The sequence below is a fragment of the Parambassis ranga genome, chromosome 19, assembly GCF_900634625.1.
Source record: "Parambassis ranga chromosome 19, fParRan2.1, whole genome shotgun sequence".
NCBI classification, from domain to species: domain Eukaryota; kingdom Metazoa; phylum Chordata; class Actinopteri; family Ambassidae; genus Parambassis; species Parambassis ranga.
In genome coordinates, this window is record NC_041039.1 from 172,965 (window position 1) to 187,110 (window position 14,146).

Genomic DNA, 14,146 nt, shown 5'->3' on the forward strand with positions numbered 1-14,146 from the left:
ACTTACAAGGACACGCTGATGGCCAACAACTCCTGGAAGGAGATATCAATGGTATTTTGCACAGAAGAGAGTGTGTTTCGCAAAAGGTGGCGCTACCTGCGTGACAAATTTGCAAAGGCAAAACGTTGTGTGCAGAATAATAAAAGTGGTGATCCCGGCGGCAAGAAATTCCCTGCACTATACAGTGGCTCGACCCTCACGTAAAACACCGGGAAACAACAATCAACATGGACCTAGATACACAACACAAGGTAAGCAGTACTTTTAAACATGTGAGTGATGTCAAAATCATCAGTTGTGTGTCTTGGGTTGTCAGAATCAGAATCAGAATCAGAAATACTTTATTGATCCCCGGGGGGAAATTGTTTTCGTTCCAGGTGCTCCATGTATACTCAAAAAAGACAGAAATACAAATAAGGTAAAGTAGTGAGCGCAAAAAATAAAAAATATAAGATAAAAACCTAATAAATTCTAAACATTAATGTACATTCAAGTCAAATCCTGGCAAGTGAAGACTAAAGTCATATATAATACAACTTGTACCATGTGCAGTAAAATCTTGTCTGAATAAATCCAATATGGATAAGATTACAAGACAGTGTGTTCTGATCTGATGAGGGAGGTGTTGTACAGTTTGATGGCCACAGGAAGGAAGGACCTCCTGTGGCGCTCAGTGGTGCATTTAGGAGGGATCAGTCTGGCACTAAACGTACTCCTGCACTTCAGCAGCACGTGGTGTAGAGGATGGAAGCTGTTCTCCAGGATCCCCTGCAGTTTAGACAGCATCCTTCTGTCTGACACTGCTGTCATGGAGTCCAGCTCCACCCCCACCACATCCCCGGCCCTTCTGATCAGTTTGTTGAGTCTGTTTGTGTCCGCTGCTTTCAGTCTGCTGCCCCAGCACACAACAGCAAACAAAATGGCACTGGCAACCACAGACTCATAAAAAATCCTCAGCATAGTCCGACAGATGTTAAAAGACCGGAGCCCTTCTTTTAGAGGGCTTCAGTATTTTTAGTCCAGTCCAGTTTATTGTCCAACACCACTCCCAGGTATTTGTAATCCTCCACAATGTCCACACTCTGCCCACCGATGGAAACTGGAGCCGCGAGTGTCTTGGTCCTCCTCAGGTCCACAACCAGCTCCCTGGTCTTTGCCACATTGAGCAGCAGATGGTTCTGCTCGCACCATGTAACAAAGTTGTCAACCACAGTCCTGTACTCAGACTCTCCACCTTTGCTGATACAACCCACTATGGCAGAGTCATCAGAAAACTTCTGAAGGTGACATGACTCTGTCTGGTAGCTGAAGTCTGTAACACCGGTTTTATTAATTTGCTTCTCAGGAATTTGTAGCGGACTCGGAAGGGGGGGATCATGCACCACAGACGCAAGCAGCATATCAGAGTTGGAGTACACAGTACTGAATGCTGCGCCGCCTGTGGCATCCACTCCACTGCATGAACACACAATTCCTCTGCCCGCAGCTCCACCATCTCCATGGCCAACAGGGAGGAAGCGAGTCAACCAGTCGTGTCTGGATTTTGAAGGTGCTCTTGCAATCCTGGATAAAAGAAGGGCAGAACGGGAAGAAGTGATGCTGCAGGCGGGACAGATGAGAAGTGACACCACACAGCAGTTGACGGACCCCTGTGGCAGATATGTGCTTCATGTTGCCAACCAAAGTGCATCTTTGCATTTTATAAGACCATACTGGTTTTGCATGATGAGCAATTAAAGAAAGAAAGGCTAGTCAGGGTGATTTGTCACCAATAACTCCAGACAGCCATTCACACATACCAGATAGTGACTGTCTATTATCAGTCTATATGGGCACTTTATACTCCTACATACCCGGGCATAATAGGCTCGTTAACAACGTCTGTAGGCTACACAATTTGCATGATTAGCAACATTGGAACACAGTAGATGTGCAAATGTGGTCATAAACATTAGCACAAACAGTGAATCTTTGCTATTGTTAGTTTTAATGTCACATTTTCACAACATCACCGGACAGTTTGAAGTATTGCAGGCACAAACGGTGAATCTTTGCTGTTGTTACTTTTGATCACTGGACATCTCATGCTGTTGCAGGCACCCTCTCTGTATAATGCCCTCTTGCCATGGCACAAGTCCTTGTGGTGTGTTAAAAAACTCAGTAAAGTCTTTCCTTATAGTTTGGGCTGCCCGGGATGCTCTGGCTCCTGACAGTCTCCCTGTGTCCTGGAGATTGCAGTCTGCTTCCACCTGTCTCCTCCACTCTCCCCGCAGCATCTCCCCATTAGCAGAAGTCGAGTCGGCAATGTTTGCCGGGAGGTATCTCACTGCTGGAGCATTTGCTGTGTCTGTACAGGCAAGGTAGTTGGCCTTGACAATATCCCCGGACTTATCAGGCTGGCACTCCATTGGCCGACCAAGTATTCTCCATCTTGCTGCCAGGATGCCAAATGCGTTTTCAATAACTCACCAGGAACAGCAGTGGCGGTAATTGTAGATGTGCTCCTTCATCGTGAGGTTGCGATCTAAGCAGATACACAAAGATTATTATCAGCGATTATTGTTTACCGTTACTATCACGTTTCATTTACTGCATAGAGAGACACATACCTGGAAAGGGTCGCGAGAGGTTCACAAGCAGCAGGGGGAATGCAGCATCTCCCACAAACACATGTGGAGTCTTGATGGTCATGCCGGGAAGACAAGCAGGTGGTGGTAAAGGAAGCTGGCCATTCTTGAGAGCGGACCCAAAGTTGCTCTGATCAAAAACTCCTCCATCGCTCTCTTTGCCATAGGCACCCACGTCGACCATGGTAAATCTATATCGCGCATCACACACAGCCAACAAAACAATGGAGTGCTGACCTTTGTAATTAAAGTAGTCACTTCCTGCTCTTGGTGGTGCTTAGATTTTCACGCGTTTCCCTCTATAGCCCCAACACAATTAGGAAAATTCCACAGCCTCCAAAAGTCCACAGCTATGTCGGCCATCTGTGCCGGTGATGGAAAAGCCACAAACTCGTTCTGCAGGGCAAGCCAGATGACCTTGGTCACTTCGGAAACAATATTACAAACTATTGTCAGTCCCAATTTGTAGCTGGCGGCGACGCTGGCCTGTGAGCTCCCAGAAGCTAATATGCGCAGTGTGACTGCCAGTCTCTCCTGGATAGAGATGGGCATGCTGTGTGTGGGTGCATGCTGGATGAACGGCGTGATCCGACGGACAAGGTTGTCAAAATGTCCGGCCGACATCCTGAAATAGCTAAAGTGCCTCTCGTCATCCATCTCCCGCATCTGTTGCACCAGGACTCTGTACTCTCCCTGCTCGATTCTCGTTGCATTGAGTGGCCGGACGTGCCATCTACGTTGCCTTTTTCTCGCAATCTCCGTGAATAGCAGCAACAACTCCTCTTCTTCTTCTTCCTCTTTAGGCATGTTCGCCTCCTCGTCCATCTCCCTTAACAAATCTGCAAAATCCATAACGTCAGCGGCTGTACCTTCCTCTGTTCGCAAACACTGGAGGTGGGTGATGTGATGTGATGTGATGTTCCAATTTGGTGTGTGACGTGCGCTGCAGTGGGCGGGCCGTATGAGGAGTTCTGCACACACACGTCTAGTATGTATGGTAAGTCCGTGCCGAAAATAACTTTTTATTTATCTCTTACCACCCGTGGAGCGAGTTCTCTGTTCTCGCGGAGTATGGAACAGCCTTAAGAGGCACCCTGAGTCAGAACAGCTACCACAGCATTCTGCACTATGCAGAGTATCTGGTATGCATCTATTTAGTCAGGGGTTCATTATACAGCACACAAAACACAAGTGTAGCTATGACAGAACTATCTCAGGAAAAAAGAAAAAGACGGTAAGCTTAGCACAAATGATGTATTCATGTACAGTCAGTGGTGGAATGTAGCTAAGCATTTTTACTTTGTTACTGTACTTAAGTAAATTTTTATGTATTTATACTTCACTTAAGTATAAATACATAAATAAATAATAGTGCATACTGTTACTTCATTACATTTTGCAGCTATTATCTGTACTTTCTACTCCACTACAAACAGAGCCGTTGCTTGACACTATAGGGGCCCTAGGCAAGAAGGTAACACTGGGGCCCTACGGGCTACAAGATTCTATAGAAATGCCGCCCCAAACACAAAGACATTTACAGTGATGATTATATAAGCAACCTTTTTATTTAAATAATGTGTGAACACACATATGAAAATATTATCTTAAGGAAACATAAAAAACCTGTACAACACAATCAAAATATATCATAGAAATATGTACTCTCTGAAGACTGTCCACAGTGGTGGAAAGTAACTAAGTAGTTGTACTTTGTTACTGTACTTTTCATGTATTTTTTATGTATCCCCCAAGTTAAAAAAAAACTATCCTTGAGTTCAGTTGCCTCAATTTAAACTCTTGGAAAATAAAAATAAGTACTTAAGACTTTGGTTAAGTAGGATCATTGATGTAGCACATCTACTTTTACTTGAGTATATATTTTGCCACCACTAACAGCACAAGATATGATGACTAGTATTGTATTATTAAGTTTGTCCACATTACAGGATCATCAGTGAGAACTGGACACCTTGGAACCTTCCTTTGTTACCAAGTCAGGTGCTGGAGGAGTAGAGGAAGGAGTGGAGGCTCTCAGGTGTTGGACTGCTGCTGGGACGTCCTCTGGAGTTTCCTCACAGGGCTCCACATGACCTCTGTGGTATACGACCATAATGATCAGCCTGACAATTAACACTGTAAATAATCCAGATTATTCATAATGCACATACCTTCATCTGTGGAGGTTGTGGCATCTTCATGAGGAGACAGAGAGGTGTTTAAGCACAGCACCTGATGAAAAACATAATTTAAAAAAGCCATAAAATAACACAACTATATGACAATAATTAACTAGCTTGTCATTTACAGAGAAACACCTGAGCATTAATAAACACTAAATAGACTAAATATATACATTAGTTTTTCCTGCTGTGGTTTAGAGGTCATTAACTCTAACAGTAAGTTGTAACAGCAGCACCTGCGAACGAGACAAAACAAGCTAAAGTAGCATTAGCATAGCAGCTACACACATGCTACTTTACAGCTTCATTTACGTTTTTATATACATTTACGTTTTATATCATGTCATTATATTGACATTTGTAACTCCTTTAGCAGACGTTTGTACGCAGAGCGACTCACAGTGAACATTCAGGCTGCAGTATGAAGGAGGCTGTAGTGACATGAAGCGCTGCGTCTCTAAAAGTGTTTTGTGATACAATGTGAAAAAAGACAAAGAGTGGTGGAGTAAGATGAGGCTCAGTTGTGTCATAGACTCTTACCTCTCTGCCGTTTTGCGTCTTCTTTCTTCTTCTTTCTTTCTTTCTTTTGCCGTCTTTCCTTGCAGCCTGCAGTGTGTGTGCTTCCTCCTTTATTTTGAACGTGCCGCTCCTCTCTGCTTCCAGCAGTGCTGTCACAAGGCCCCGTGGGGGGGGGGTCTGAATGTGTCAATGCGCTGGGCCAAAACAGCTGTAGTTGAATGGTGCGGCTAACTGACCGACCGTCTTAGGGCCCCTCTCATGCTCGGGGCCCTAGGCAATTGCCTGGTTTGCCTACCGTGTTGCGACGGCTCTGACTACAAATTGTTATAATGTCTGTAGTTACAAGTACATTTATGAATAGAGTTGTGTTCATACAACTGTGCTGGACTGTGCTGCTGGAGTGACACAAATCCATCCATTAATGTCTGATTAATCTTCTGATTAAGATTAATCAGAACATTAAGCTAAAGCAGGAATACTTGCACAGTAAAAATGGTGACTGCCTGTTTTATTACTAGCCTCTCTGTTCACTTGATGCCCACAGCCTGCCTCATGGCACACAGACTTGTCCATAGCTGGTTCTGGGTACATTTCACATGTCTGTACTGAAAATGTAAATGTGTGCATGAGTACTTTTACTTTTAATACTTTAAGTACATTTTAAAGTAAGTACTTAAGACTTTTACTTAAGTAGGATTGTTGATGTAGCACTTCTACTTTTACTTAAGTCAAAGTCAAAGTCAGCTTTATTGTCAACTCTGCTATATGTGCTGGACATACAGAGAATCGAAATTGCGTTACTCTTCACTCCGCAACATATAACATGTAACTAAAAACTAAAGTTAAATATAAAGTGTAAAAAATGTACCTACAATGAGGCACACACAAAATACAAGGCACATAATGAAGGCACAAAGCAGTAAGAGTGCAAAAGATGTATAGTGCAAGACAGTGCAGTTGGCATAATATAAACAGGAATGGTTTAACTTATAACAGCTTATTGAGACTGGTATGAGAGTGCAAAAGATGCAATGGTGCAAGACAGTGCGGTTGGCATAATGTAAACAGTCCAGGAATAGTTTAAGTTATAGCAGCTTATAATTATATAAGTATAATATATTATATATTATATATATTATAATATATTATATATATATTATAAGCTATATATATTATAGCTTATAATATATTAAGTATATATTTTGCTGGTTATTTGTACTTTTACTTAAGTACCAAGCTTCAGTACTTCCTTCACCACTGTGTTACAGTATGTACTTACATTAATGATGACAGCCACCTTTGCTACCCCTCTTAGTATGTTGTACCAAATACCTGTAAACATAGAATGGGGTTTAAGACACATTTGTTTTTTCTATTGTTTTCCTGTTGCAACTTATTGACTGCGAAGAAGAGATAGAACTTACCAATGTCTTTTGCTCTTGCTGCTACAGGTCTTCTTAGCTCTGTCACAAACTTTTTGGCATCGAGTCGTATTTCAATGATGTTGTTTAAGAGAGCAAAGAGTGGAGCCAAGGGGAAGGATGCCACGAACAGTGTGACAAACCCAAACTGGATGACTGGACACAGAGGAACAGAAGGTAACAGAAAATTATATATATATATATATATATATATATATATATATATATATATATATATATATATATATATATATATATATATATATATAAATCCTAGAGGCATCTTTAAATCCATAAATGGCTTTGATCTCCCAATGGTATTTTAATGTCAGAATATCTGAGGAACATCTAAGGTTAAAATCATGACCATCACTTTATTATATTCCTCTGTACACCAACATGTTAAATCAATATAATATGTCATATAATGTGTCTCAAGTATAATATCTCAAACGTGAAGGTAACACTAAAATAACACATCCTAGATCTAGTGGAAAAAAAAATGATTAATGTAAATCAAAATTATTATCCCATGGAGGTCTGGATTTGGAACTATACTCAAAATGAAAGTGGAAAATCACATTACAGGCTGACCCAACTTGAGTGGAAATTCCTCAAGACAAGTCAAAATGAGGCTCAGTAGTGTGTGTGGACTCCACATGCCTGTATGACCTCCATATGGGCATGCTCCTGATGAGGCGGCAAATGTTGTCCTGAGGGATCTCAGAATTAACTGGCTTCTCCCCTGTGCCCAGAGGACTTCATCTTCAACTTTCACTGTACCTGCTCAGGGATTCTGGACTCCATTGTCCCGTTTTTAGGAGCATATCCACCAAACCCAAACTAGACCCCCTGTTTAATGACACCAGCAGTGCCCTTAAGTAATGCTGCAGACAAGCAGGCAGGTGGAAGAAAGACAAGCTACACATTTCACTGGGTATTCTGAGGGACAGTCTCTCTGATTACCATAATGCTGTCAAAGAAGCCAAATGTCAATATCTGTCTAAAGTCATATTCTCTAGCTGTAGTTGTCCTAGGGTGTACTGACTCCTTGTGAAGTACAGAATTGATTTTAAATGCCAGCTGGTCTCTCCTCATCATGCCAGCTGGGGGTCCTGAGCTTCTCTCGCCTGTAGAGCCTTCCCTGTTTTTTCCAGTGTCAGCTGGTGGTTCGCCGCCTTCGCCATCACCAGCTAAACTTGTTGCCAGTTCCTGTTTCAGCTGCAGTCTCCACCTCCTTATCCCCTCGTGTTCTGCGGAGCCATCTGGACTCTCTTCCACATGTGTTCCTGTGCTGGCTAGTGGCCTGATGTCTTTGTCTCTGCCAGCTTGGCCTGTCTGTTCCTGTTCCTGCTGCGTGCTCCGCCTTGACCCTGCCGAGGCTTTTCCTGGTCTTCTGCAGAACCAGCAAACACCCGATGCTCTCCTTTCCTCTCATTTCCAGAGAAGTACAACAAACACATGTTTACAAGAGACAGTTCCTGTTGCCAGTAGGTGGTGCTATGACCGTATTATCCTATTAGCATATATATTTGTTCAGACTCGGGTCCATAGCAGTACTGTAAGATTTTGTCCACATTGCATGAAGTATGTTGGTGGTACTGCAGAAAATAGAGTGAGTTCCTTTGTAATGGTGAATGGTCAACTTTGAGGCCATGCCCCCGCCACACCGTAACACATATGAAAGACTTTTGGAATGCATCTATTCCCTATGGTGTCCTGAGTAAACACAGTGAATTTCAGCTCAATTGGATGAAGTATGTGAGGCATGAAAAGTTTTGTAGCAGGGTCAAAAATCACCAAAAAATGGCCTCAAAAGGCAAGGCAAGGGGTCTAAGAGACTGTTTTGTGCATCTGGAGGTGACACATATGTGTCTAAACATATGTGTATAATTTTAATAGTGCCAGAGGGGCTATGCATTAGGGCAAAAAATACAGCGAGTTCCTTTGTAATGGCAAATAGTCAACTTTGAGGCCACACCGTAATACTTTTGAAAGAGTTTTGGAATGCGTCTATTCCCTATGGTGTCCTGAGTGGACACAGAGAATTTCAGTTCAATTGGATGAAGTATGCGAGGCGTGAAAAGTTTTGTAGTAGGGTCAGAAAACTGGAGCCGCGTGTGTCTTGGACCTGAGGAGTACCAAGACACACGTGGCTCCAGTTTCCATCCACACTGAAGCCCTCTACAAGAAGGGCCAGAGCCGCCTCTATTTTCTGAGGAGGCTCCAGTCCTTTAACATCTGTTGGACTATGCTGAGGATTTTTTATGAGTCTGTGGTTGCCAGTGCCATTTTGTTTGCTGCAGGGCAGAAGAGTACACCAATTCACACATATACAAAAGACAGGTTCAGCATGACTGTAAAGTTTCATCCACATAGGATGAAGTATGAGGGAGATACAGCCATAAAACATCAATTTCCTGTGCGTTGGCGAAGGGTGAAATTCGTGGTGGCGCCACAGCCAGACCGTATGACGAAGTGCTGCGTTTTTTATAACTTTTGGTCCCCAACCCCTTGAGGGCAAGCACACAGAATTTCAGCCCAATCGGGGAATTCCCCTAGGAGGAGTTTGCAAAAGTGCAGGGAGTGAAAAATGCAAAATGGCATGGTTTTTTTCAAAATGGCGGACTTCCTGTGCGTTTTAGAGGATACCTCCAAGAGACTTTTTTCCTTGTCTAAGTGATACATATATGTAATGAGTTACATGTCTGTAGGTCAAACGGGGACAGGGTGTGAGGTGTGGAACATGCAAAATCAGCCTGAACACAATTCATACTGCCAGTAGGTGGTGCTATGAGTGTATCCTCACATTAGCATATCAATCTGTTCAGATGCTCCATGTATACTCAAAAAAACAGGTTAGAAATATAAAATACGGTAGGGACTTCCGGTTTGACGCCACATGGAGTAGACGTGTGGTGAAGTTGCTCCGATAATATCTGTTACTAACATTGCTGCATGAACCGTTTCATAGAATAAAACCAGACGGAAAGAAGATAATGACATGTAGAAAACTTCCAAAAAAGAGAAGTGCCACAAACTCAGACAACGATTGCTTTCGCGACGCAGAACAACAAAAGAATGGCTGAGAGCCCAGATGGTAGAGAGATAGCTACAACAGAGTGTCCCATTGTTTCCTTGCCAATTTTAAGAGAAGAATTGCAATTGTTTAGGGAAGTGATGCTGGCCCAGATAAAAACAGACATTGGGGCAACGTACAAAGATATGATGACTACTATTACTTCGCTCCGAGAGGAAGTGAAAGCAGACATTCGAGCCATGCATGACGAGGTAGCTGGCGAGCTAGCATGGCTATGCTCAGCACACTCTGAAGCTGAAGCTAAAACCACTGAGATGGGAGAGAGCCTGGATGGAGCGTTGGAGAGACTGGCTAAGCTGGAAGATGCACAACAGCAAACATTAAAGGAGCACAGGAGACTAATGGATAAATATATGGACCTTGAGAATAGGAGCCGAACACAGAACTTGCGTATAGTGGGATTAAAGGAAGGAGCGGAGGGAGAAAATCTGTTCAAGTTTCTCGAAAACTTTTTTTCCTGCTGTGCTAAGGGCTGAGCATTTCAGCTCCCCCGTGATGATTGATCGAGCCCACCACTCGCTAGCTCCGAGGCCGACCAGTGACAGCCAACGACCAAGAACCGTAATAGTTCGTCTGCATTACTACAAAGACAAACATTGGACACTAGCAAAACGAAGAGCAAACTCATATTTCAAGGAGTTCCAGTGCACATCTTCCCGGACATGAGCCCAGAGGTGAGCCGTCTGAGAGCTGCATACACCCCACTGAAGAAGAAACTACGAGAGGCCGGCATCAGTTACAGCCTGTACTACCCAGCCAGGCTCTTCATTACTGTGGACAGGAGCAGACACTCCAATTCTCCACAGGCTGCTGAGGCCTTTTACAAGCAAACTGTTACCAAAGAGACCTAACAGTGAAAGCTGTCTGGTTTAGAATCTCAGGACATCTCAGGTTAGAGGATTTCTGGTGAGTTTAAGCACGGAGTAAAGGGTAATTACAAAAAAGCAACATAGATGCAGGCAAATAATTTTTGTTTACTAGGATGCTTAGTTTGTATGTTTGTTACAATATGTGAGTTCTAGAGTATAAACTGAGTACAGTATCCTGCCTTTACCTGTTACACCCCACTTATGTTGTGCAGTTTTGGACTGAGATGGTATTTATAATGTGTTTTTATTTTATTTTTGGTTCTAAAGCAATATACAATAATATCCAAATCGCGTAGGAGCGCAATATGTCAACAAGTTTTTTTATATAGATTATATAGATATAGGTTGGTGTTGTCGTATACGAGAAAGACAAGGGAGCTGTTTCTTTTTAGCTTTTGCCCTCACGGCGGGTTCAGAGGTCAGTGGGGGGTGGGGCAGTTAGGTTTAGTGGAGAACTGTTCCAAGTTAGCAGCAGTGAAATGTTTGTATTGCGTCTATCTGTGCTTTTTTGTATTTGTTTTGCGTTTTGTGTGTGTGTTTTGTTTTTTTTTATATATAAATTCCCCTCCCCCACCTTTCACTATAAAGGATGCTTACACCTACTCTACAGTTAATAAATAAGGCTATTCCATTCAGCATGACTAACATAGATGCAGATAAAAACGGGAGATATGTTGTGGTAGTGGGGAAACTTTATGATATTCCAATTGTATTAGCAAATATATATGCCCCAAATTATGACGATGAGTCATTTATTAGGTCAGTGCTTAGTATTTTGCCAAGTATTCACACTCATAGCCTGATACTGGCCGGAGACTTTAACTTTGTAATGGACCCAGTAATGGATCGATCATCTAAAAAACATCAACCTTTGTCCAGATCAACATTTTTTGAAAACTAATACTACTGTAGACCTCTGGAGACACCTAAATCCTGATCTGCGGAAATATTCCTTTTTTTCTCAACCGCATAACTCTTACTCCAGGATAGATTATTTTTTTATAGACTCTAAACTACTTAATATGGTGAAACACCTGGACTATGAGGCCATGGTGCTCTCTGATCACACACCAGTAACAATACAGTTAACATTTTCTATCAGACGAGTGTCCAAGACATGGCGACTGGATAATAATTTACTACTTAATAAAACCCACGTTGAATTCATAAGAGACAAAATAAAACTCTACATGGAAATTAATGACATGCCTAACATTTCTAAAAACACAATATGGGAGGCTTTGAAGGCCTATGTGCGTGGTGAAATAATCTTATACAAGGCATATCTGAATAAAGTGTAAGAGAGACAACAACAGATAAACTGCGGACATTAACTGAAGAAATAGCACAGTTAGATCGGGAGAATGCTCTCTCCTCAAATCCAGAACAATTTAGGAAAAGAATATCCCTGCAAACTGAGTTTAGCCTGCTTTTCATGTCTGATAAACTTAATAAACCGATCTAAACATAGGTACTATGAATATGGAGAAAAAATTGGTAAACAGTTGTCTTGTTATATAAAAGTAAATGAATCATCTAGATTAATAGCTGAAATACGCAAGCTTAGGAGAAGTAACAAAGGATCAATTGGAAATTAATAACAAATTCGAAGACTTCTATTCAAAGCTATATACATCCGAAATGACAGAAGATATTAAGGAAATTGATCATTATTTTGAAAAATTAGCCATTCCCGTTATAAGCAGGGAACACAAAGATGCGTTGCAAACATTGACAGTAAAAACTATGGACAGAGCCTCCGTGACGTCACCCGTTTGTTTCTGAAGAGCGGTTTTGAGTCTCAGTGGGAGGTTCCGGGACGTGATGACCGCCGCCATGTTGGCAGCGTCACGTCAACTAAAACTCCGAATATGGACAAAGGGGGGGGCACGAGCGGGGTTTAGGGGGGCGGGCGATCGTGGAAGCAGGAAACTCACGCTGTGATACGTCAACTGTCTGTCACTCAAGCGGCAACGCCCATAATTAGGCGTAATTTTAAGTCCGAATACAATTGAAACGAGTGAGTTGTAAAAAAATTCACCCCCCCTACAATTGACACTAGAAGAGAACCTATCATCTGAGACCACAGCGATTTTTTGTACCAGGCTGTAAACATGTTCTTTTCTGCTGTGAAGTCGGCCATTTTAACATGGGAGTCTATGGGAAATTACTCGCTTTTGGAGCCAACCCCCAGCTGTTGCAGCGTGAATTACAAGTTTTGACACTTCCGCATGGGCTTCCACTTTGAGCCCCGAAGGTTGCCGCTTGGTTGCAAACCCCATTATTGTTAGAGGAGGTTTTACGGGCAATTCAAAATCTGCTAAATTCAAAGGCTGGTGGACCAGATGGATATACATCTGAATTTTAAAAAACTTTTGCTGCTGAAATAGCTCCTCTTCTCTTAGAAGTATTTAACGAAACACTCCAAATTGGGTCCCTTCCAAATACTTTATTCCAGGCCTCAATTTCATTAATTCATAAACAGGGCAAGGACCCATTAGATCCATCATCCTATAGACCAATTAGCCTGCTGAACGTTGATGTAAAAATTTTAGCTAAAATCTTATCGACCCGTTTAGAGAATATCCTGCCGACAATAATTCATGAAGACCAAACAGGATTTATTAAAAACCGATTAATGGCTCATAACATTCGTAGACTTTTTAATATTATTTAATTGCCATGTTCTGACTCTCAGCCAGAGATTTTAGTGTCCTTAGATGCAGAAAAGGCGTTTGACAGAGTAGAATGGACCTATCTATTTTATGCTTTATCTAAATTTGGTTTTGGTCCTACTTTTATAGCTTGGATCAAGCTCCTTTATATGTCTCCAAAGGCCTCAGTGCAAACTAATCAACATAGATCAGAATATTTTGACATGACAAGATCTACTAGACAGGGATGTCCACTCTCTCCATTGCTTTTTGCAGTATCAACTGAACCTTTGGCTATTTGTTTAAGAGATTGTACAGGCTTTAGCGGCATTGTCAGAGTGGGCATTTCACAGAAGGTTTCATTGTATGCCGATGATTTATTGTTGTATATATCCAATCCAGTTAAATCAATACCAGAGATAATGTCAGTGCTAAATACATTTGGTAAAATATCAGGATACAAGCTTAATATATCTAAAAGTATCATGTTTCCAATTAATGAATTGGCACAATGTCAAGGATGGGAGCGACTGCCTTTCAAGGTGGTATCTCAATTCAAATATTTAGGGATCAATGTTACAAATAATTATAGCAACCTTTTTAATGAAAACTTTGAAAAATTAATGGAGAAAACTACACAGGATTTGCAAAAATGGTCCTGCATTCCACTGCATTCCTTAATATAATTAAAATGACTGTTTTGCCAATATTTAATTTCCTATTCCAATGCATCCCATTTCTAATAAAAAATAGTTATTTCCATTCTGTTGATG

At 41.8% G+C, this 14,146-nt stretch overlaps 1 protein-coding gene across 5 annotated transcripts in view; it reads right to left on the reverse strand.

The window, feature by feature from the left end:
• ano1b (anoctamin 1, calcium activated chloride channel b) overlaps positions 1–14,146 on the reverse strand; it is an 87,257-nt gene that overhangs the window by 19,014 nt on the left and 54,097 nt on the right. For 4 of the 5 annotated variants that reach the window (XM_028430657.1, XM_028430658.1, XM_028430656.1 and 1 more), the window contains 2 exons: positions 6,754–6,906; positions 6,609–6,661 (listed from right to left, as the gene is read on the reverse strand). In XM_028430657.1, the coding sequence (XP_028286458.1) occupies positions 6,609–6,661; positions 6,754–6,906 (206 nt within the window). Of the gene's footprint in view, positions 1–1,286; positions 1,564–6,608; positions 6,662–6,753; positions 6,907–14,146 lie in introns of those variants that run through there. The other variant, XM_028430660.1, reaches the window with a different exon arrangement.